General features: G+C 33.9%; 1 protein-coding gene across 15 annotated transcripts in view; it reads right to left on the bottom strand.

The window, feature by feature from the left end:
- The window catches only part of LOC117174093 (histone deacetylase 6), a 788,923-nt gene that overhangs the window by 58,757 nt on the left and 707,712 nt on the right, over positions 1–22,454 (bottom strand). For 13 of the 15 annotated variants that reach the window (XM_033362808.1, XM_033362803.1, XM_033362811.1 and 10 more), the window contains one exon: positions 7,829–8,116. The exons of 1 other annotated variant lie outside the window; for it this stretch is intronic. In XM_033362808.1, coding sequence (XP_033218699.1) covers positions 7,829–8,116 — 288 coding nt within the window. Of the gene's footprint in view, positions 1–7,828; positions 8,117–22,454 lie in introns of those variants that run through there. One more of the 15 variants, XM_033362815.1, reaches the window with a different exon arrangement.

Here is a 22,454-nt window from a genome sequence, read left to right as displayed (position 1 = left end):
TCTTTTCGCAAAATTCGCATCAGAGAAGTGCGTGAAATGGCCAATTGTTGTGAACGGTGCCGAGTTGATGTTGATGGTTGTTCACGCACACTTTCAGCCACAACAGCAATATTTTCGGTTGAGCGCACTGAACGAGTACGTTCTCGAGTTGGTTTATCCACCAACATTCCAGTTTTACGAACCCGCTTAACGAATTGATCCACAAATTGAGTTTTCGGCACATTTTTTTTATCAAATATTTTTTTCAAATTTCGCACTGTTTGAGTAGAAGACTCACCACTTTGGAAATAATTTTTTAATATTTCCCAATTTTCTTCAAGCGAATAGCGTCCCATTTTGTAAATGTCAAACATATAACTAACTATTTACGGCATCAAGAATGACAATTGACGTTTGACTGTCATAAAATCCGTGATTCAAATTCCAAACGATCTAAACCGATAACAGCTTTTATTGTTCGGGGAAAAGGAATGTATCAGTTTAAGAGGATGCCATTTGAATTCACAAATGCTCCTGCTACATTCTAGCGCCTTATGGATAGAATAATAACAGCAGCATTAAAGCCGCATGTATTTTGTTATCTCGATGATATAATTATAGTCTCAAAAAAATTTTGAAGAACATTTAAAATACTTAGAAATTGTTTCAGATCAAATTAAAAATGCAGGCTTAACAATAGGTTTGGATAAAAACGAATCCGGATGTTCGGAAATAAAATATTTGGGGTTTAAAGTAAATTAAAAAGGATTACAGGCTGATGAAGAAAAAATCGAACCAACTTTAAATTTCCCAAGGCCTAAAACAATTGAACAAGTTCAAAGACTGATACGAATGGCTTCTTGGTATAGGAAATTCATATTAAAATTTTCTGAAATAATAGAAACATGACGAAAGCTATTGAAAAAGGAAGAAAAGTGAGAATGGTCTGACAAAAAGAAACAGGCGTTTACAACAAATAAACACTTACTAACGATAGCACCAATTCTTGCCTGTCTTGAATTTGGAAGTTATTTTCAACTTGAAACTGATGCGAGTGATATAGAACTAGGAGCCGTTTTGACACAAACAATAAACAGCGAAGATTATGTTATAGCTTTTGCAATAAAGGTCTGAATGGGCCACAACGTAAATATTCTGCTTCACAAAAAGAATGTTTAGCAGTAGTTTGGGCGATTAGAATATTTAAACCATACTTAAAAGGTTATTATTTTAAGGTTATCACAGATCATATTATATTGAAATGGTTGTACAATTTAAAAAATCCAAATTAAATAATACGCGGCAACCAATTATATTTCTACAGAACCAACCCTTTAAAATCAAGCTTAAATTTAGATTGCAACCCGTGGAAACTAAAAATAAGAAAAGAACTAAGGGAACACGTTTTCATTGAAAATAATGATAATAAACAAGCAGGTCACTTAGGTATGGAAAAAGGTATGCAAAAATTTCCGAAAATTATTTTTGGCCCAGACTTTAGTCTGAAACTCTTAAATATGTAAAATAATGCGATATTTGTCAAAGAATAAAACCAATAGTAAATAATCAGATAGGTTTTATGGAAAAGCGAATAATCGAAGAACTATGGACGAATAAAGGAAGTAATCCCAGTAAAAAGTGGATCATCGTGAACAATTGAAAAAGAATTTCATAAACATATAATTTCGAAATGGGGAACACCTAGAATATTATTCACAGAAAACGGAAAATAATACAACTGAAAGGTGTAATAGGTCAATTAAAACGGCAATTAAGGCATATTTAGAAAAGGACCATAAGATATGGGATGCAAATTTAGATGATTTGCAATTTACTTTAAATAAAAGTAAGCATTCTTCTACAGGTTTCACAACAGATTTTTTAAATTTTGTTAGAGAGCTCCAGCCCATGCAAGCATTGAATAAAGATTTAGACCAAAAGAGCGAAATTGAATATCAAAATTCAGAAAAATAGGCAGATAGAATGCAAACGTTAAAAATAATTAGAGAAGATGTAATTAAAAATTTAGATACCGCAAATAAAATGCAATCTAGCTACTACAATCTTAGACGTAGGCCCATAAGTTTTGAAATTGGCGAACAAGTTCTAAAAAGCAATAAAACATTGTTTTATTGCGCTCCTAAGGTAAGCGCTCCTAAGGGAAGCGCTCCTAACGCACACGTGCAGAAAGTGGTGGGAGTTGGGACAAGGATCCCTTTCTGGGACGCCAGAAGAAAGGAAAGGAGAGAAGAGGAAGAAAAGAGAAAGAAAGGCAATGGCCAGACATAAACAGAAAGTTCATAATTTAAGAGTTGGAGAAATAGTAGTAAGAGTAGTAATAGTAATAGTAAAAAAATTTATTTTTGACCTTTCACAAACACAATAGAGAACATAGTTTTACTATTTATATACATCACAGATATAAATAATTTTGTAAATTAAGTTAATAATTCAATTGAATTTTGATCTAAACAAATACCTTTCACAAGAATATAAAAAGTTTTTTAAATAAAAATTAATACGACTATAAGAGGCTAAGATCGATTTCTAATTAAGAATAAAAGTACAATTTAGATATGAGTTAATTTTTAGAAAAGAAAAATGATGGAAAGCGGAACTTCAAAAGGATACTAATCTAAACGAATAACACAGATTTGGAAAAAATATATTTCAAATAAAGAGTCGAGATTTTACATTTTTTTGAAATGAAATGAAAAAGAACATAATTAAAAACAGGATAAAATTTTATTTTGTTTCAGTTTGAAAAGTACAATGAGTTAAATTTTGTTTCAGCTAATAAGAAGAAGATGAAAGACCTAAAGATGTGGCAGCGTAGGCATTGCGAAAGGATGGTTTCAGCACAGTTTTATATGTTTCACGATACTTATTGTGGAGAGATATCGAACAGGACAAAAAACCATCATACTGTGCCTGATTCGACAAGGACCACGTACATAAAAGAAGGCTGGATAGAAGTAAATCAAAAATTCCAAGAAACTACTAAAATTACTCTCAAAGAGGAACAATGGACAAAAATACAAGAAAGAAAAACAGAATAAAATACCAATCCACGACAACCCAAGAAAACCCAAGACAACTTAAGACAAACCGCAGAAAATACCAAGCCACGCTTCCAGTACCTTGGTTTCATCGCCCGGGCGCCCTGTATAATCGCTTGCGCTTGGCTTCACCGCCCGTTTCGGGCTTTTGTAGAAAACACCATTTACTCTAACCTCTGTAAGTGCGGTTTAATAAAACCTTTTAAATTTAAATAATCGGTCTATTACCGACTTCACTCGTTTTCAGGACTTCTAAATCCTTCCCATCCTTTAATTTGCAAAATTCTTCACACAGCTAATCTACCATTTCAAGCTCTATACTCTTCAATTAAGCCCTTTTATTATAGCGGATGGCATTTGTAAAACAAGACTAATTTTCCTTTTATTGTTTGAGAACCTTGAATAGGTTAGTAATTATGATTTATTTTGTTGCCTCAGCATTACAGAGCAGATGGTATGTTAAGAGGGAGAAAAGAGAGCGAGAGAATTTAACTTTCAGAATTGTACACATATATGAATATAACAAATGACAAGCGAGTCGTGTATGTTTGTGTAACCAGTTCATCTACTTAATAAGTCAGAGACCGGATACCGAGTTTCATTACTGTATTTTGTAACTTACAAATAGTAACTTCTAATTATAATTTAAATATTGTTTGAAATTAAAGTTGACCTCATTCATGGGACGTTTTCCAAAAATTGTTCAGTATAAATATTCACAAAATTATGAACCAATAAATACTGATATTTGTGGTTTAAAATTGAGTTCCATCAGTGAACTTTTACCTCATAACATTTTTCATAGTTTAAAAATCTTTATTTCAAGAAAAAACTGAGACTAAAAACAACCGCAAAACCATCGAAAACCGGCAGACTGGTGGAACGACGAGATTGTTCACCTCAAAATTTAGTGCCTGCAGTTACGACTTATATCCCAACAAACGCGAAAAAAACGGCTTACGGACGGGATTATTAGGACGACAATTTTTAAAACAGTGAAGAAGCCTTGGAACTAGCCGGCACACGCGACGAGGAAACGATGGCGAATATCGTGGACGTACTTTTCTTTATGCACAAAAAAAGATACAATGAGATTATAGAAATAGCAACTGGAGCAGGTCACGCAGTTTTTCAAAACAGGAAGGCACCTCGCTCGAATGTAATACTACCGGAAGCAATAAAGATAGTAGCGCGTAGCAACCCGAAATTGCTACTGTCGAAGTACAACAGCTGCCTGGAGCTGGAAATTTTTCCAAAACAGTGAAAAAGCAGAGGCTGACTTTCTGGGAACTGATCAGGCAGGCATCCTACAAAACTTCCAATGTAGCCACAGCCCTACGCAGAACCATGGCCAACGTTGGAGACCCATAACCGAGTAAGCACCAACTTCTGACCAACACAGGAAGCAGAAGTCAGACGTAAAAACGTGAGTAGCATGGTCTCCGAACCCACGGTGCTAATGATCGCAGGGATAATCTCAATCGATTTTCTAGTACGGGAGCAGAAAGATATCTACCAGAGGAAGCCGGTTGTCTGTAAAATCACCGCAAAAGTGAAGTGCCGCGCACATAACATACAGCTGTGAAAGACAGGATGGCAGAACGATTACAGAGGAAGGTGAAAGTTCAGACTGACATAACACCTCAGAGCCTGGATCGATCAAATGCATTGAGAGGTGAATTACTTTCTGACGCAGTTTCTATTAGGCAATAGATATTTCCAAGCATGCCTACGCAAAATAAGCAATGCAAGAACAACACAAAATCTGCATCTGTGACAGATAAGCCTAAACCTAAACCAAATTAAAGCTCCACATCATGGATAAGATCTAGCTGTTTCCATAACGAAATTTACGTGCCATCGGTACAGACAGCTCATGCCGTTTATAATCTCAGTTATTCCTTGGCTGAAACGCTCCCTTTTTCTACGTCGAATTGTTGAACACTTTTGGTGAGGTTCGGCATGACGTGGAACGAATCTGTAATCCGATTTGAGTTTGCGATCTGTAGTCTTTAGTAGATTTTACAGACAAACGATCGAGCATCGTCATCATCATTGCACATCTACGATAACCATCTACGATTAAAAATTGTCTTAGAAGCTCTGTATCTCATGAGTCGGTACTCGCCCCGGGAGGGGTGAAGAGGGAAATGAACTTAAACGAACTGAACCGAGGTAATTATTTGTATCATTAACAAAAGTTGGGTCGGTACGCGGTCTTTTTATCAGCTTGATTAATGTCGATTTTCAATCATTGTAAATGATAGACGTTCCTCTCGAGAAAGTCGGCTTCCTTAGCCTCGATCCAAGTTGAGCGTAAATTTGCAGATTTAGATTAAAGGAGATAAATCTCAGTAGAATTCCACACTGTACTATTATTCACGTCCGTTACATTGCTTAGAGTCCAATCATCTCCTGTTTCTGATCAACTTTCCGTGCTCCACAAATTCGAATAAACGGAAGCATTTGACGTCTTTGGCGATCTTGAGAAATTCAAAACCACGGAATCATACGATCTTATCGAATCTTAATTTGAAAAGTGTTGCATTTGCGTACTATTTGCGTGGGTTTGCAGTCCGTAAGCAAACTGATCAAGCTCCGCGAGAGTCAGATAATACTTTCGTGGATTCGCCCAGTTCGAATAAAATTTTAATTATTGTCGTTATTGGGCGTTATATATTTTAACTAACACGGATGTGTTGCTTTAGATTACTCGCGTATATTTTCGAAGTATTACTCATTTATTTCAAGGTTAAGTTTGCCTGAGTATACTTTAGGTTAAGCTTTAGTTACGTATTTCAATGTTAATTTTACATGTTCACTTTTCTGACTCTCTGACGTATCCACGAGATTCAATCCGACTTGCTCTTGTAGCTTTCATAAAAAGTGCACTCTGAATAATTTCAAGTTGCACTTGATAATGGCGCACATACGTATTCCTTTGTAAAAATGAACGCTATAGTTCAGCAGCGCGCTCACCGCTCATACTGTAAAATTCGCTCGAGGACGCACACTCAAAAAAAAAACTTACATATTCACTTTATCACATAACTCTACTACTATCGAACTTCTTTGTTGGTGAATTTTCTGAATGACATACTCAAGTCTAGACTTGTCTAGACACAAATACACTCACCCATTAACATACTGTTATTAGTTACAAAATGTAATATACTAATAAAAAGTCCAAAAGAATGATTACAGATTCACGCGCGCCCACTAGACAATCGCTCTACGCTCAACACACCCCACTCCTCCACTCCTCTCGCCATTTAATTATTCTACACGTCCATCAGAGAATACATCAAATGCAATTTTAAATACAAAAACTATTAAAGTTTAAATAATAAAATAGACATTAAAATAAAGTTTCTAACACTCTTTTTTCTGATTTTTTAGAATATTATTAGTTAATATAATCTGGAAAAAATCTCACAAATATTAAGCAAATATTAAAGAAAACATGAATTACAAGCAAATTCATAATTTCAAGAAAACCACCCATGCAAAATAAAATTGTTCAGTTTTTATTTAATAAACACTTTAGAATTGAATCATGAGTTGTATATAACAGCTATGAGAATGATAATATAAATCAGATACCATACTTTCACAAAAAAATTCAATTAAAAAAAAATACTTTAAATTCTATACAAAATTACTTGCAATATAAAACTATTGAAATCCAAAATTACATCTTATTTCAGGATTTTTTTACAATTAAAATAAATAATACAAATCTTTTAACTTTTCTTCTACAGTATCTTCTTTTGTGGTAAAGAAAATTAGTTTCGCTTGAGCTTAAATTAAATTCGTTTAAGTATATGTTTCAAGTTATTTGAGATAAATTCACATAATTCGTTTATACGTTTATTATACGTCCCATAGAACGTATTATGAATTTTCCGTGAAGTACAATCGATGCGGGTAGTGTGAAAATGTTTTTCCAGTTAATATTATAATGCCAAAAACACAAAGCAATTGAATTATATTTTCTAACCTTATTTGTAACAAAATGTCAAATTTTCTTTTTTTTTTGTTTTCATGTCGCTTAATTTTTAATAACTATCTCATTAAATTTCAAAATATTTTTATTATGAAAAAACGTTTTTATTTATTTATTTATTTTTTAACAGACTAATTAATTGAGAATTAGAACCTGAGAGGATGGTTCTTTTAATTTTAAAACTTAAATCGACCTTAACGAAGTTTCATTTCTGATGGGGAGAGTGTTATACTCTCGAAACGTTGAAAGTTTTATCTTCAATAAAGGATCTAACATCTATTCCTTTAATTTTTTTGTCTGAAGTCATCTCCAATTTTTTGGTGTACATATTACAATAAATTCAAATGACTTACGGTTACACCTGACCTACTTTTGCATAGTTTCCCCTACGATGAAATTTTGTAACTTTAAGCTGAGGAATTATTTTAAAAAATTAAAATTTTTCTAACATTAGCAACCGGTAAAATTGTGGCAAATGTATTGTTTTTTCATCAGGATTTTTTGAGATTCGTTTTTGATATGTTAGTACAGACCTAAAAACTTCGATATTTAATTTAAAATTTTTAAAACGATTGGCATAGTTAAACCCGTCTTTTTATACAAAAATAAACGTTGTAAAAAACGTACAACATTATCAAAACTGCGCAGATGTCATGTTTCTTTATCAGGAGGGTAGTGCTGTAAGCCCTTTCAAAGTTTAGAAATAGTCCAGCAACATTACAAGAAATTCTAGAGACATGAAATTATAATTTATTGAAGAATCGTCTATATATCCTGTACTTACAGGATCGTCAATATATGATTCACATCTGTAGCACCAAACAGATAAGTCACTGAAGCTTAGCGTTAGTGGATGACGTGTATGCTGTTCATGCATCAATGCGTGTTGATTGATATTCCGTGCACAACAGACTGAATAACACTGTAAACAAATCCAGTTCTCACTAATGTTAGCACAGATTTCACAAGATGAATGGACATCAATTCCGCTCTTCGGTACATCATTTACCGTATTTAAGTGGGGACAATTTCTTTTTGGTATAATTGCAAACTTATCGTCATCTGCAAGTTCCTGCAAAGAACATAGGATTTATTAATTAGAAATTATAGCCAACAGCGGCTATTTGAAGAATTGTAACGATATAAGCATATAATATAAACAGGGTGTCCCAGAACTAAATGCCCGGTCAATTTTGGCTGTATAAAATATAAAAATAAATCGAAGTCCTTTAAAAAAACAGTATTCGAGTTTTCGTTTTTGAGTTATGAAAATATGAAGCTGGACTAATCAGGAGCGCCGCATAGAAAATCGTACGTGCATAAGAGGAAAAACAACGCAGTGTTATTGACCGCTGCCGAGGAGTGGAGAAGCAGTGGTCAACAACACGGCGTTGTTTGATTCATCGCAAACCGCGGGTAATCACACCTATGGCCACTTCTCACCACTGTGAGATGGGTGGCCGCAGGGCATGACAATATCCGACTAGTCGACCTGAGCCGAAAATTCAATCACAAGTATAATTCCTTTCTCGAAATCCTAGAGATCGAAGTCAGGTCTTGAATGTACAATGGAGAGGGCAGCCCAAAATTGTAGTTTCAAAAAAATTGCAATTCTCTTTTTGGACAGCTAACTCCATCTCACCTGCAGCGTATTAGGAGTTATTAGAATTTGATTAACGTTTTGTAATTCTTTTTTTAAATTATCTGTATCTGTTATAGAGACAGCTCTGCATACAAGGGAGTTGATAACCGATTGTTTTTGAGATGAGTGGTGGGGAGAGGAGAGATGTAGGTATTTGTTTTATAAAGGTGTGTTTTCTGTAAACTTCATGTCCTAATGTATTCTCATACCTTTTGTAAACTGGTACGTCCAAGAAAGGCAATTTTCCGTTTTGTTTCATTTCCATGGTGAACTGGATATAAGGATGTAATGGATTCATGAAATCGGAAAACTTATTTAGTTAATCTAGTCCACGTCGCCAGATGACAAAAGTGATGTGAGCAGAAATAGCATCTCCAATCTCACCTTTAATAGCCAACATCTTTATGGAACATCTAAAAACTAAAATCTTCAGTCAATCCAAGCTCAAACCGGAATTTTGGATTTGTTAATTTGACGACACTTTTGTCATCTGGCGACATGGACTACTATCGGCGAGAAAATTCGAGTCCTCTGGCTTTGACGTTGAATAACTATGTAAAGAAAAAATAGTAGGTTAATGATAGAGGTATCATTTTAAAGGTGCAAATGTTGTATGTTAATGAGCCGAAAAGTAAGATTCCAACAAATTATTTGTAGCTTACAGATCTGAAAATACGATGAAAAGTGAGGAAATTTGATAGCTTTTAAAAACAGTGAACTTCGAAGCATAGTTTCTTATTGAAAAAATAATAGGAAAAATCTAAAAAATTCATGGTGGTACATTAAACATTTCTGAACAGTGCGAGAGCCAAGCGTGGTGCGTTTTTTCAGGGGATCGTCTTCGGTTTTTCTCAGCCCGACCTACGCAACTTGTGCCTCTGTCTGACTCTGGCCTTCACACCCTTTCCCTGTATTGAGGAAAACCGAGGCCGCTCTTTTGAAAAAACGGCACCACGCTGGGCTATTGCACTTGCTTTCCCATATAAAAAACTGAATTCAAATATCGCAATTTGTACGAAGACAACAAAAAGCACATACTTTATTCAAATGATAAATTATTACAGATAGTTTAAGGAACTACCTCCAATTTAAATCACTTAATTATCTTCATTAGAACTGAAGAAAGTGCGCTCGCATATTTATTCATAAAAAACGAACAATTATTTATATTTTGTAAATTTTTCGACGGCAATCTGTTCGGAAATGTTTAATGTATCACCATGGATTTTTTCAGATTTTTCCCATTATATTTTCTATGAAAAACTGTGCTTCAAAGTTCACTGTTTTTAAAAGCTATCAAATTTCCTATTACAAATAATTCTTTGGAATATTACTTTTCGGCTCATTAACGTACAACATTTGCACCTTTAAAACGATACCTTTTTCATTAACCTACGATTTTTTCTTCACATACTTATTCAACGTCAAAGCCAGAGGACTCGAGTTTTCACGCCCATAGTAGATGAACTAAATAAGTTATTCGATTTCATCAGTCGATTACATCCTAATATCCAGTGAACCATAGAAATTGAAAAAAAAAAAACGGAAAATTGCCTTTCTTGGACGTACTAGTTTACAAAAAATCTGATAATATATTATGACATGAAGTGCATAGAAAAACCACTCATACAAACAGATACCTACATGCCTTCTCTCAGCGCATAGTTTTCGGACATTCTCATTATCATATTCACACTCCTTTCATTATTCGCTACTCCCACTGAATCTTCCGCATATACTGGCAAAGGCACTTCATGTTCTTAATGCCCCTTTCCCTTCCCTTCCCTCTCTAACTTCTTCAATAAGTAATTATTTTCCTAAAAATAGGTGTTATAAGTTTTTCGTTTTATTTTCGCTTGAGAACTTATCCATAATTTGTATTTAATATCTATTATACTATATCGAATAATTAGTTACTTTATAATATTTCATGCAATCTAATTCCACTAAACCCAATTCAGATTCTCTACTATACTGCACATGCGTCGCAAAGACAATCTGATTAGTTGTAAATAGCGCGTTTTTGAAATTATTAAATGTAATAATCAATTTTAGATAATATATCATCATTGTAGAATCAATTACATTAATTTTCAGATCAAAAGATAGTCTTTTAGTTTTTTAAAATAATTTATATAATTTTTTTGGTGCTATATAATTTTTTTTTATTATAAAAGATTAATTTGCATATGTAATAATTCCAAGTAAGCGTATCTTTCAAGAAAATAATAATACAAAATTATGAAGATTAAATCAAAATTAAAGTTAAAGATTCAGTCATTTTTTGCTTATACACCGAGAGGATCCTGTAACAAATGATGTCTTTTGTTCAAGGCTGCGATGTTATTACTAGTGATGTAAACGCGCTCTTCGCGCGATTGCAGTTACTGATAGTATTAAGTATTTTTTCCCATAATTATTATTTGAAAATAATAAAATTAATTTAAAATTTGCATTTTCAGCTAATAACTAAGTCGATATAATAAATTAATAAATATAAAAAGTATTAGGAGTTGAGAGAAAATTAGGACTTAAGTGTTCCAGAAAGTAGTTTTAAAGAGTTGTCGTTTTATTTTTATCCCATGCGTTTAATTATGTTTATATTTTCAGGCAAATCTCCGCTGGTTTCGCGAAGTAGAGGTGAAATAGCGGTGATAAGGCGCCATTATTCGCGTACGCACCTTCCCATGTCATTTTACAATACAGCGCGCTTTGAAAACAAAACCACACATCGACTTTTAAAATCTATCGTTCTTAAGGTAGGCCGGTTTCAAGAATTATAAGCTCGACCCATTTTCATGGCAATTCTGGATTTTCACAGTCAGATAGATAGCAAATAGGTAGATATTAATATCAAATTTGGAAAAAAAATGTGGAGAAAAGAATGGAGAGAAGTTAGGATAGGGAAGGAAAAGATAAAGGCGTTAACATACGCAGACGATATATTATTGATGGCAGAGAATGAAGAAGGGATGACGGGCCTAACTGCAGGATTAAAGAAATACTTAGAAGTCATCTAAATAAAGAGTTATAATTGAGACGCTATCAAATTGTAACTTTAAAAATAGTATAATACGAATTTTGCGTTGTTTAAAATCAGGGTTGAGATTGCATGGTGGCCTTGGAGGCCCATCCTTAAGGACTTAATTTTAAGATAATTTAGATTTTAACTAAATGACATTGCCCGTACACTGTTCAATAAATAAAAATAAATCTATTTTTTGATCAGAACACTTACATATGCGTAGAAAAATATTTCTCCAAACACTTTGAATATCACACGATTTAATGCAATTTAGGTTTGTTGATTTTTCATTATAAAAACAATTTAGTATAAAATGCGTAATTTCTATTATAAAAATAATTTCAAGTTAGTAGACTCAGAATTAAACGCTTCTATTCAATTTCAAATGCCATGCAAATAATTTGGTAATCTAAAAAATTTCACTTTTAATCCATTCAATTTGACATCTTTTTATTCTAAAAAAGAATAATTTTCCAATATTTAGCAATATTTGAATTGTCGTTCAAATGTTTGCATAAAAAAATTTGAATTTGCAATTTCAATTTGCAAAGAAATAAAAGACATTTTCATATTTGCAGGGTGGATGTTCAAAATCGTATAACCGCCATTTCCAATTTTTGACGGGAGAGCGGGAAAACGCTCACATTGTTTCTAATTTTAATATTTTTTGAAAAACTCGCAAATGTTTGTTCATTATAAGGTGACATGTCACTTATTCAAGTTTGAAACGATTTCGATTAAAATTGAGGAAGATACGATGACTTGAAACTTCGCCACGTATAAGTGAAGGTGGTCTAGCAGTTCAAAGTCGTATATCAGCGTCATGAACTGAAAGTAAGAGAGACGTGTGTTCCTCGCCATTAACGCGACATTTCTTGTTTTCCTCCACGCGATTAATCATTTCTCTAGAAATATAGGACCTAGAAAATTGCTTTTTGGACCAAAATGTTTTTGAATGAATGCCATAATATAATCAAACGCACGGTTTGACGATTTTCAACATTAAAATACTTTTTTATACGTGAAAGACAAGATGTAATACAGAATCGCAGGCAAACAGATTGTTAGCACTGAGTTAAATGTCTTAAAAGTCCTAAAGTCACTAAAGTCATTAAAAGTCCGAAAGTGTCTGCGAAAACACGGAATTCACATAAGGCTCCATTGGTTCTTATACGACTTTGAATGGACAATAAGCCGTCAGTTACCGAAATGCAATGTTTGAAAAGTTCTCCCAAGTTTCGAAAACATAAATAAATAAAATAAAACCAATTTTGAAAGATTGGCGGTTATACAACTTTGCATATTCACCCTTTATTTAATGTTTTTATGAATTGAAAGAGGAATTTATAGATTAATTTTCATATAATTAACATTAAATGAACTTAAATAGTCATTGCAAATTTTTAATGGTATTATATATGATACGTGAATCAGTACGATTTTTCTCTCTTTCTTACGATTCTCGATTAAACAATAAAATTAAAATAAGGTAGAAAAAAGTATATTTTGCGATAGAAGAAAAAATTCTCTATCAACGTTTTTAAATTGTAAAAATGCAGCCCTGTTTTATCGCTGAAGTAGGAGCGTGGATCTTCTATTTTATTTCATGAACTGGCTAAGTGCACTAGAATCGCTTTGATTTTAGTTAACGAATGCTATTTGTGACTTCATTGTCAGCCTGCACATTGCGTTTGAAGATTTACAATTTCGAACAAAATTAGACAAGATAACAGCAGTTGTGGCAGTGCCATAAAAATCCATTTTTAAGAGAAATTTGTGCTGTATGAACTACTTGTGAACGCTAGTACCTCCTAAGACTTTAGCCAAGGTTGCAGTGTTTGAAAGGAACCTCACTTGGGAAGGCGGCTGAAGATTAATTTGAGGAAAAAACACTCAAGACTATTCGTTGATTTTCAGGCCTTCGTGCAGCTCTTCGATGATATCTGTGTTACTTCTATCCATACTACTCAGCATTCATGACGTAGAGGTGGCTGCCCATCGAGTATTACCCCTACTGGATTGAACCGCCTTTCCAATAACCTAGCTCGAATAAAACCATCTCAAGCTTGCATTCCGAAGTCATACTTCGATTCCTCCGTCACCTCTTCTACGCACCCCTCCATTGCCTGATTATAACAAGGCATTTTCAGGCAATCATAGATTTTTTTGCAAAGGCTCAAGATTCTCCCTGTGGATTTCATTCAGATCATCGTTAGAGAGGATTGTAGGAATTACACATTTCAGAACATTTTCCTGTTTCGACGACTCCTTTTCTTTTTTGCAGAAAGTATTTTGATGAGTACTATTTGACGTACTAGCGTTCTCTCATCCACAAGCAGAGTCAACAATATATTTTCACGAGACGCAGCGTAACCCTTATTTTAGAAAAGAGGCTCTACTACTTTTTTATACGCATGACCCAAATAACATAATCTTACTGTACGTTGTCAAGGATGCCACAAGATCCTTGGACGAAGTGCTGTTGGAAGTGTAATATCTGACCATACAGCATGCAGTTGTGAGCCACCATCAAAGATTTACTTTACCAGGAAGCATGGAAATTAGGCCTTTCGAACACTCGCAGACTGTAAAAGCTCTGCATATCCGGTAAAAGTAAGTTTGATCTTCACTAGGATGTAATTTCTCAAAATCAAGCAAACCTATTAAAATAGCATTGAATTCAACAACTAGACGAGGACATGCCTGAGAATCGTTGGGTCTTATTTCAATAGGATCAGCAAAAAATGAATTCCAAATAAAAAGAAGAAAATACAAAAAATTATTCACAGCAAGCGAGAAAGAGGCTTAACCTATAAGCGAACTGTGACTGCCAGTGCGAGAGTGCGCGAACCGGCGCGGCGTCGTGATAGCATCTACTAGATTTCGGAAATTTGCAAATTAAACGTATATGCATACATTAAATAATAACTTAGTTTAACTTAAATGTTTTGTTAGTTTTCGATTTAATACATCTTATTCCATTTATAATTAGTTCTTGCATGTTTTTTAATGAATTTGTATCTTTCTATTTTGAAGTTATGTTTTAACTTCTTTTAATTTTATGCTTTTAAAAATAGATTTTTATTATGCGCACAGTCATTCATTTGAAAATTTCTCATTTTTATTTATTTAAATTTAAAATTCTTTTGGATAGGTATTAATGATTAATTTATCTTTACAGTAGAAAATGGCAAACTCAATTCATAGTGCATTCTTGTAAGCATTTGGTGCCTACATCGACGTATGCAAAACGTACGCGCACGAATTGTCATCTATCAATAGATACTGCAATCCCTACGAAAATTTGTTTGTAATGGGCCACTGATGCAAGGGTTTGTGATATCTATCAAGGAATAAAAAATTTTTTTTGGTTATATCCGATAATAATCAATCTTGTAGAGATTGCAGAAAGAAAAAAATATAAAAATGATGTTACAGATTGCCTGACATTTCTTAATTTACTATATATTAATTTAATTGTTATTGATATAGATCAAAAGGAACATTTCAATTTTGTTTCTTTACCGCCATATAAAGTTAATACCGCAATAGTCCATTGAGAAACAGAAACTGAATTAGAGGAAATGTAAATGAACTAGGAGAAACATTTTCCATCTTACAGAATAATGTTCTTCAAAGAGTTAGTATTTTCATTATAGTTGCGAGAGCATGGAGGGTTAATGAATTCACGAAAGAATTTAGCTTCAGTAGGCGAATTTCAAAAATAGCTAAAAAAATCTTGGAACTTCAATAGAGGTTTTACCAGATACTTCGGCGAAGACTGGTAAACTATTCATTAAATATATATCTGTAAGAACCGATAAAGACCACTCTTTGATGCAGAAACGTCTTCTTCTATTATATTTTAGGGGACTTTAAGATAAATATAAAGGAATTCACCATACTTTCCTCTGAGCTTCAGAAAATTTGCACTACTTTCTCCGAAACATTGTGTTCTTTTAGGGGTCAGCGGAACCCATACCGTTTGCGTCTGTACGATTCATCGGAATTGTAAATTAATGTTGGAGGAAGATACGGGTAAAAAAAATTAAGAGGTTTTCACTGACCCATCTCGACTCTTCGAAGACCATCTAGTTACTGTCGACCTCAAAACACCTGAGGAGGAATGCCCGCCTGTTGCTACCGAGAAGGTGATGGATTTTAAGAGACATAAAGAAATATTGCGCTCCGGAATCAGAAGGTATCCTGCCATATTTTAATCTCGCATCTAAAGTGGGACAGGTCTATTCTGGAGTGGTAGGTGAAAGGACATAAATTGCACTTTCCAAAGCAGTACACTCGGTAGATTGAAATGAAGTTTGGGTTAAGAAATAGTGCTAAGCTAGACCTAAAGCGAGAAAAACTTAATGGCATCCTCGAACACCTTGAGCTCGTCGACCGAAATGCTATACGACATCTTGGCGCTGGAGAGACTGATGCATACCTCGGCGTGCTACAAAGCTGTATTCAGGACGTAAAATTCATAAAGAGTGCTTTCCGGTAGAAATACAAAGATCTTATCGACATGTTTGATCCTCCGAACAGTCGATGAGGAGCAAAGTATCAGAAGGTTATGCACATAAACAAAAGAATGCACCACAAGTATTTGTTCCGCGAATTTACATAATACGCCTTCAAGGTGATCGCGGCATACTGAATCTCGAATGTCTTTACATCAGAATTTAATGGGCATAGTACACACTGTCGCAAATGGATGAGACCCTCTCCTTAAAATAATCAGGAAACCCTAAGATGTGGGTAAAGGAGCTTTTTTGTACAAAGCAACGGAGGATGCTCCTTTATGACCATCTCTGTCACTCTACGGCATTAGCCCCGATACCACTCTATTAAACACTCCAACGGAAATAGAGTCATTTTGCGAAAATGAGAAGTGCCGCTCATACTAAAACTTCATAGTATCGAACAGAAAGAGAGTTATAAATACCTTATAAGTAATTTGCGACGGTTATACTCAGAATATTCTGTTAAGCTAATCGTTGTAAACATTGTCCTACCTGTAGGAACTAAACTATTACTGATTATGTGTCTGCAAAATATCCCTGCGCGTGAGGGAAATGCTAAAATACTTGCGGGGAAAGTGCAAAAGGTGTTTGTTCTTGAGTCGCTCCGTGTCCTTCAGGCACACGAGACCAGATTTAAAGACTAGCATAGGCAGAAGAATCATGCAATTGCATGGTGGTTAAGTGACTACATAGTGACCGCTTCGCTTACTGGTCCCGCTAGAGCTGCTCATATCGGTTTTTAAAAATAGTTTTTAAAAAGTAGAATTCTTGCCCTTTAAAACCTTGCTTCGACGAAAATGGGGAAATTTTTCGCTTTGAAGAAATAGGGGTTTACAAGAGCGGGCGCCTCCAAAATACCGCACAGTGTTTCGCTGCTGGCGTGAATGTGAGTGTATTTGTATCGTTTAAATATTAATTAAATTAATAACAATTCATACTTAAGCACGGAAAATGGTTATAGCATATATTTACATACATTTCAAAAAATATGATTTAAAACGCTAAATTGTAAAAACCATTGATTGGAAATACTAGTAGACCATTAAATGTAGAAAGAAATTACATGAAAATTGAATTATTGAAAATTTAATAAGCACAGCTTTAGCGAAGCATGCTTATAACTACTGGAATAATTTCCATTTTGACTTTAAGACACTCAGAGGGATGCAATGTACAAATAAATGAAAATGAAAATCATTCTATGCAGCAGGCTTCGAATTTATTAATAATAAATCATTTTTTCAAGAAAAAGTTGCAATAAATAAGAAAATACATACATTACCGGCATTCACTTCTTGCAAACTCTCGTCTATATGCAATGAGATATCGAGTTTTAAATTTTGAAAAAGTAATAGAAGGTGATCATTAGTTTTATCCGACCTAACGTGTTTGTATTTACATAAAAACAAAAATTACTTTTAGTTCATTTTTATTTTGTAATTATAAAGATTTATAATCAGGTGAACCGTTATTTGTACGTTTGATTTAATTTTCACAACTTTAGACTCGATCTCATTTCATGTAGACATGAACTTCTTTTACAAAAAAGTAGGTAATGTATGTATTTAGGCCTAGCACATAGACTGAAAATCCTACATTGGAAAATATAGAAACAACTGAAAATTATTAAAATTTTAAATTGTATAATTTGAAATTGGGAAGTTACCAATTTTTAACAACTAAAAATGCAAACATTTTTCTTCAGTTATGCAACTTAAGGTAGTTGTGGTGTCTAGAATTCGATCGGTGAAAAAATAATTTTACTATGATAGTAAGACTTAAAATTTTGTTACTGATGATGACATTTTAAATAAAAAAATATATTTAATAACAAATTGTTTAAACTTATAAAAAACAACATGTATTTTTAAAATATTTTTTGTAATTCAATTATATTCAAATGATCAAACCAACTTAACTGTGTAAAGTTTGATCGTAATTACATGATAGCCTCCCTCAAGATGATTACAACGTAGTAGATCTCGATCTGTCGGAAAACTCACAAAGTTTAGAGCCTAATTTCAAAATACAAAGAATATATATATTTCCCATCTTAAAGATCTGACTCTCCATGATCGTGAAACTTCCTTCTATTTAGAGCTTGATCAAATTAAAAAGGCAGCTAATCTCGTAAACGTGACTATGTATTATTGGAAAATGGAAAAACAATATTTTTCTAGACGTAAGATAAAAGTATGGGTGGAATATAATCATCTTGAACGAGGCGATTATATAATTACGATCGAACTTCACACAGGTAAGTTCGTTTAATCGTTTAATTATATTTCAAGCCTCGTTGTTCGATATTACAACGTAGATGTTTAGAGTCTGTATTTTTCAATTTGGTTTTACATAATTTAATGGTGAAACATACCTCATTTACAATATGCACTTGAAAAGTACGGAAAGCATAAACAATATAAACGCTAAAGAAATTAACAAAAGTCTTATCCATGTTCTAATATAGTTAACGCTAAGCTATTACTATTTATTTCTACTGGTCAATTATAAGATTTAACGAAACATTGCGACCTAGATGTTAAGCCAGCCGTTCTTCTTACAGTACTTAAATCTATGCCTCTTAGGAAGTGGAGGAGAGAAACGCAAGTCTCGTATAATAAGCCTTAAATAGCAATGTGTTTACATTACCTTTATGGAAAACAGCCTTCATCCATAAAGGTGCGAATCGTTTTTTAACAGAAGTTCATAATTTTTTTTATGTCGCCTTGGAGATCCTTAGTTTTATACAGATATGCTAATATATTTGTCATGACGCACAAGTTAGGCTTTTCTCTCAAATACGGTAGAATTAGATTAGATTAAATACTGCCAGTCTTATAAGTTTTTTCACAAGGTCTCGCAATCCTAAGATTATAAAGGATGAAACTCCTACAAAATCTAAAATAGGGCCAGCATCCCATGTACTGTGATAAATTGGCATTTGTGGTCTTAATTTTAAGACACCTTTAAAGAATTTATTCAGTGTAGAAGAATTCGACATACTTTCTCTTAAAACAATAGAAATAGCCGATCTGGCAGAATTCAGTAATCCGAATGACGCTTCGTTATTAAATCTTTAACTTAAGAAATACAAGACTTTATGTTCATTCGCTGAACGCCTACGGGACAACACTCCTGCAAAAGTCCTGCACTAGTCGATGTAGTACTTTACTGCAAGCAGAAAATACTAATTAGGGCATTGCTTTGAATCTGATCGTTCCTTGCATCAGTAACGACTTAAACAAGGGATAATAAGGCTGTGTAGGCCAGAGGGTCGCTACAACTATGCCTATCGCTTGAACATGTACAATTTTCTGAGAGTAGGAAGAATTAGCGAGATTAGTGGAAAAGCGTAAAAGTATCGTTTATATGTACAATAGAATATGGAATCTGTCGACAGAGAAAGCCCCAGGGTCCCTATGCCATGGACAGTAATGATCATATTTCTTAATAACTCGCGAAGCAAAAAGATCTATCTGAGCCCCCCATTGACGTTTACTATATCTTGATAAGAAAAGTTATTCAACTCCCATTCCGTTTTAAGATTATCAATCCTTGAAACCCTATCAGCTTCTACATTATTTTTCCAAGAAATATACGATGCGTATAAACAGATCCCCTTATACTCATACTATTGCTGAATTGCGTGAGCAAACTTGTTAAATGTGAGGAATTAGATACCTCTAATTCTGGTAACATACGAAACTGCGGTTGTGTTGTCTATCCGTAATAGAATTTCGCAATTATTAAGGTCATTAGCAAAACATCTAATGGCCAACATAGCTGCGAGAAGTTCAAGATGATTTATGTGAAATTTCCTCTCTTCAGTATTCCAATAACCAAAGGAACTTAAAGCTTCACACTGGGCTCCCCAACCTGTTAAAGAAGCATTGTAATTGCTTTCTTGTTCAAATGAATGTTTCTTTATTGGGTTATAACTATTGATTGGATTTACCTTTGACCAATTAAAGTTCTCCTGTATGTCTCTAGATAGGGACATTCTTTGCTCACAATTACCATTGTTAAAAAGCGATGATAAATAATTATATCTTTCGAATCTTTTACAATACAGCCATGCGTATGAAATTACTGGACAGCAAGCTTCTAGGGATATTAACACCTGCGCGACCTCCCTAAGTGTACACTCGGATCTTCTAGAAAATGATTCAACTACTGCGAAAAGTTTTACAGTTTTCGTAACATATTTGTGGAATTCTGTTAAGGTATTACCAAAACATAGGAAATCATTAAGATAGACAGTGGAAGTGTAACCCTTTGTTCTAAGTATATTCTCTTCCAGTTCCATCATTTTGGTAAAAATCATCGAACTTAAGCAAAGTTTAAACGGAAGGCACGTAAATTTAAATATTCTGTTTGAGTATTTTAATGTCAAAAACTTTCTATTATCCGTATGTACTGGCACAAGAAGAAAGGCATCTATAATTCTATTAAAGCTCAAAAGGCACCTAGTGTTAAAAATTGTGTTGTGATCCTTATATCTTCCATTTTAAAGCATGAAGCGTTGATGAACAAATTTAATTTCTTAAATTTTATTATGAATCTTCAAGATCCGTCTGATTTCTGTATTGTAGAATATGTGGATAGAAACTGACTATCGCATGCCTTAGATTGTTGCAAAACACCTTTATAAAATAACTCATATATTGTCTCTAGTAATCAAGGTCAATTTTGGATATAATTCCTTAAATTTCCTGCAATTACACTTACCCTTAACGTTTCTGTTCAGTTTTACGGGAACGCGGTTTGTGTCACCAGACGCGTTGGGGTTTAATTTGAGAGTTCTCAAAGCTCTGAGAACCTTGTGAGTTCGTCATCTGAGCCTGATGTCTGTAGTACTGATTGTTTTTGAACCTCTGACAGAATGGACTTTTTGAAACGCATCCTTGATAATCCCCCACTTGTCGATGGCTGGGAGGTGAGGTTTTTAGTTTTCCTGATTTAGCTTTGGAAATTACTTTTTTGTAGGAGCTTGTGGTTTTATTTTCTGACCGATCTTTTCGATTGATTTTGATGCCTTTATCTTTTCCGATAAGCTTCCTCCTAATAGCAACGAATGAAAGCTTGCATCATCGATTCGGTCTAATTTAAATTTGCTATTCATTTTCCGGAACCGGAGAGCAATTCAAAAAGCTTCAGTCTTCAATTACATCTTCCGGATTAAACATAAGCATAGTGATAGCTGTTCCCCAAGCCGGAGAAAGTAATTCCGGGGTTAAGGCGGGTTATTTTAGTGCACAGTTTCCTTTACGTGGATGTTTTTTTTCAAAAGTTAATCCTTTGATTCTTTTGGAACTCCCTTCATTAGACATTAATTCCATTTTGAGGCGAAGTCAGGGTGAAATTTTAGCGTTGCATCTTGAAAAGCTGAAAGATCGTCTCCAAGAAGTTTGAAAAAATATTCTCATCGACAGGTGATTTATTGCACCATCCGCTTAGTTAGATTCGGTAGATAAATTTCCTCGTCAACAGAATCCTCTGGTTGCTCTATATTTTTGGCACTTTCTTATGCAAACATAAAAAAGACAGAAAATTGAAAGCTAATCAGTGACTACCACTTTTTATTTAATCGACGCCAACCTAACTTCTAAGGTCCTCTCTTTATGTTTCTTATGGAGGCTTAGTTTTCTTTCGAATATTCTTATTTTTCTTTAGATTTTTTCTCCTTCATCCTCGGAATCACTATGATGACACTTAATTTTCTTTAATTTTCCTATTATTTATTAATTTGTGACTAATGAAATTCACGTTGCAATTCTTCGTCAAAACGAAATAACAATGAAGGTTCACAATTACGTCACAATAGGCAGAACTTAGCAGCGGGAAATATACGTATTTTGTTTGTCAAATTAGGCTCTAAACGTCATAAGTTTTCCGGAAAATCGAGATCTGCTGCATTATCATCTCGAAGAGCGAGGCTTGAAATGCAATGTATGATCGCTGTCTGTTATAATGCTACTTATTGTAATGATGATACAAATTTTGCGGTCTTTTTAAACAGCGCACAAGAAACCCTAATCAAAAGAAATTAAGCCAAGTGAAAAGACAATTTAAAAATAATTTCAGGAGATAAACAATTCAAATAACTGATGCAACTTTGAAGGTACAGTCTGTCAAGTTAAAGCGTGGGTAACTTTTTTGGTAAAATATTTTATTTAAACGCATGTTTCTACATGGAATTACATTTGTCAAGGTGTCGAGC

The sequence above is a fragment of the Belonocnema kinseyi genome, chromosome 6, assembly GCF_010883055.1.
Source record: "Belonocnema kinseyi isolate 2016_QV_RU_SX_M_011 chromosome 6, B_treatae_v1, whole genome shotgun sequence".
Lineage (NCBI taxonomy): Eukaryota > Metazoa > Arthropoda > Insecta > Hymenoptera > Cynipidae > Belonocnema > Belonocnema kinseyi.
The sequence above is the reverse complement of the archived record's forward strand: the minus strand, read 5'-3'. Positions and strand labels throughout refer to the sequence as shown.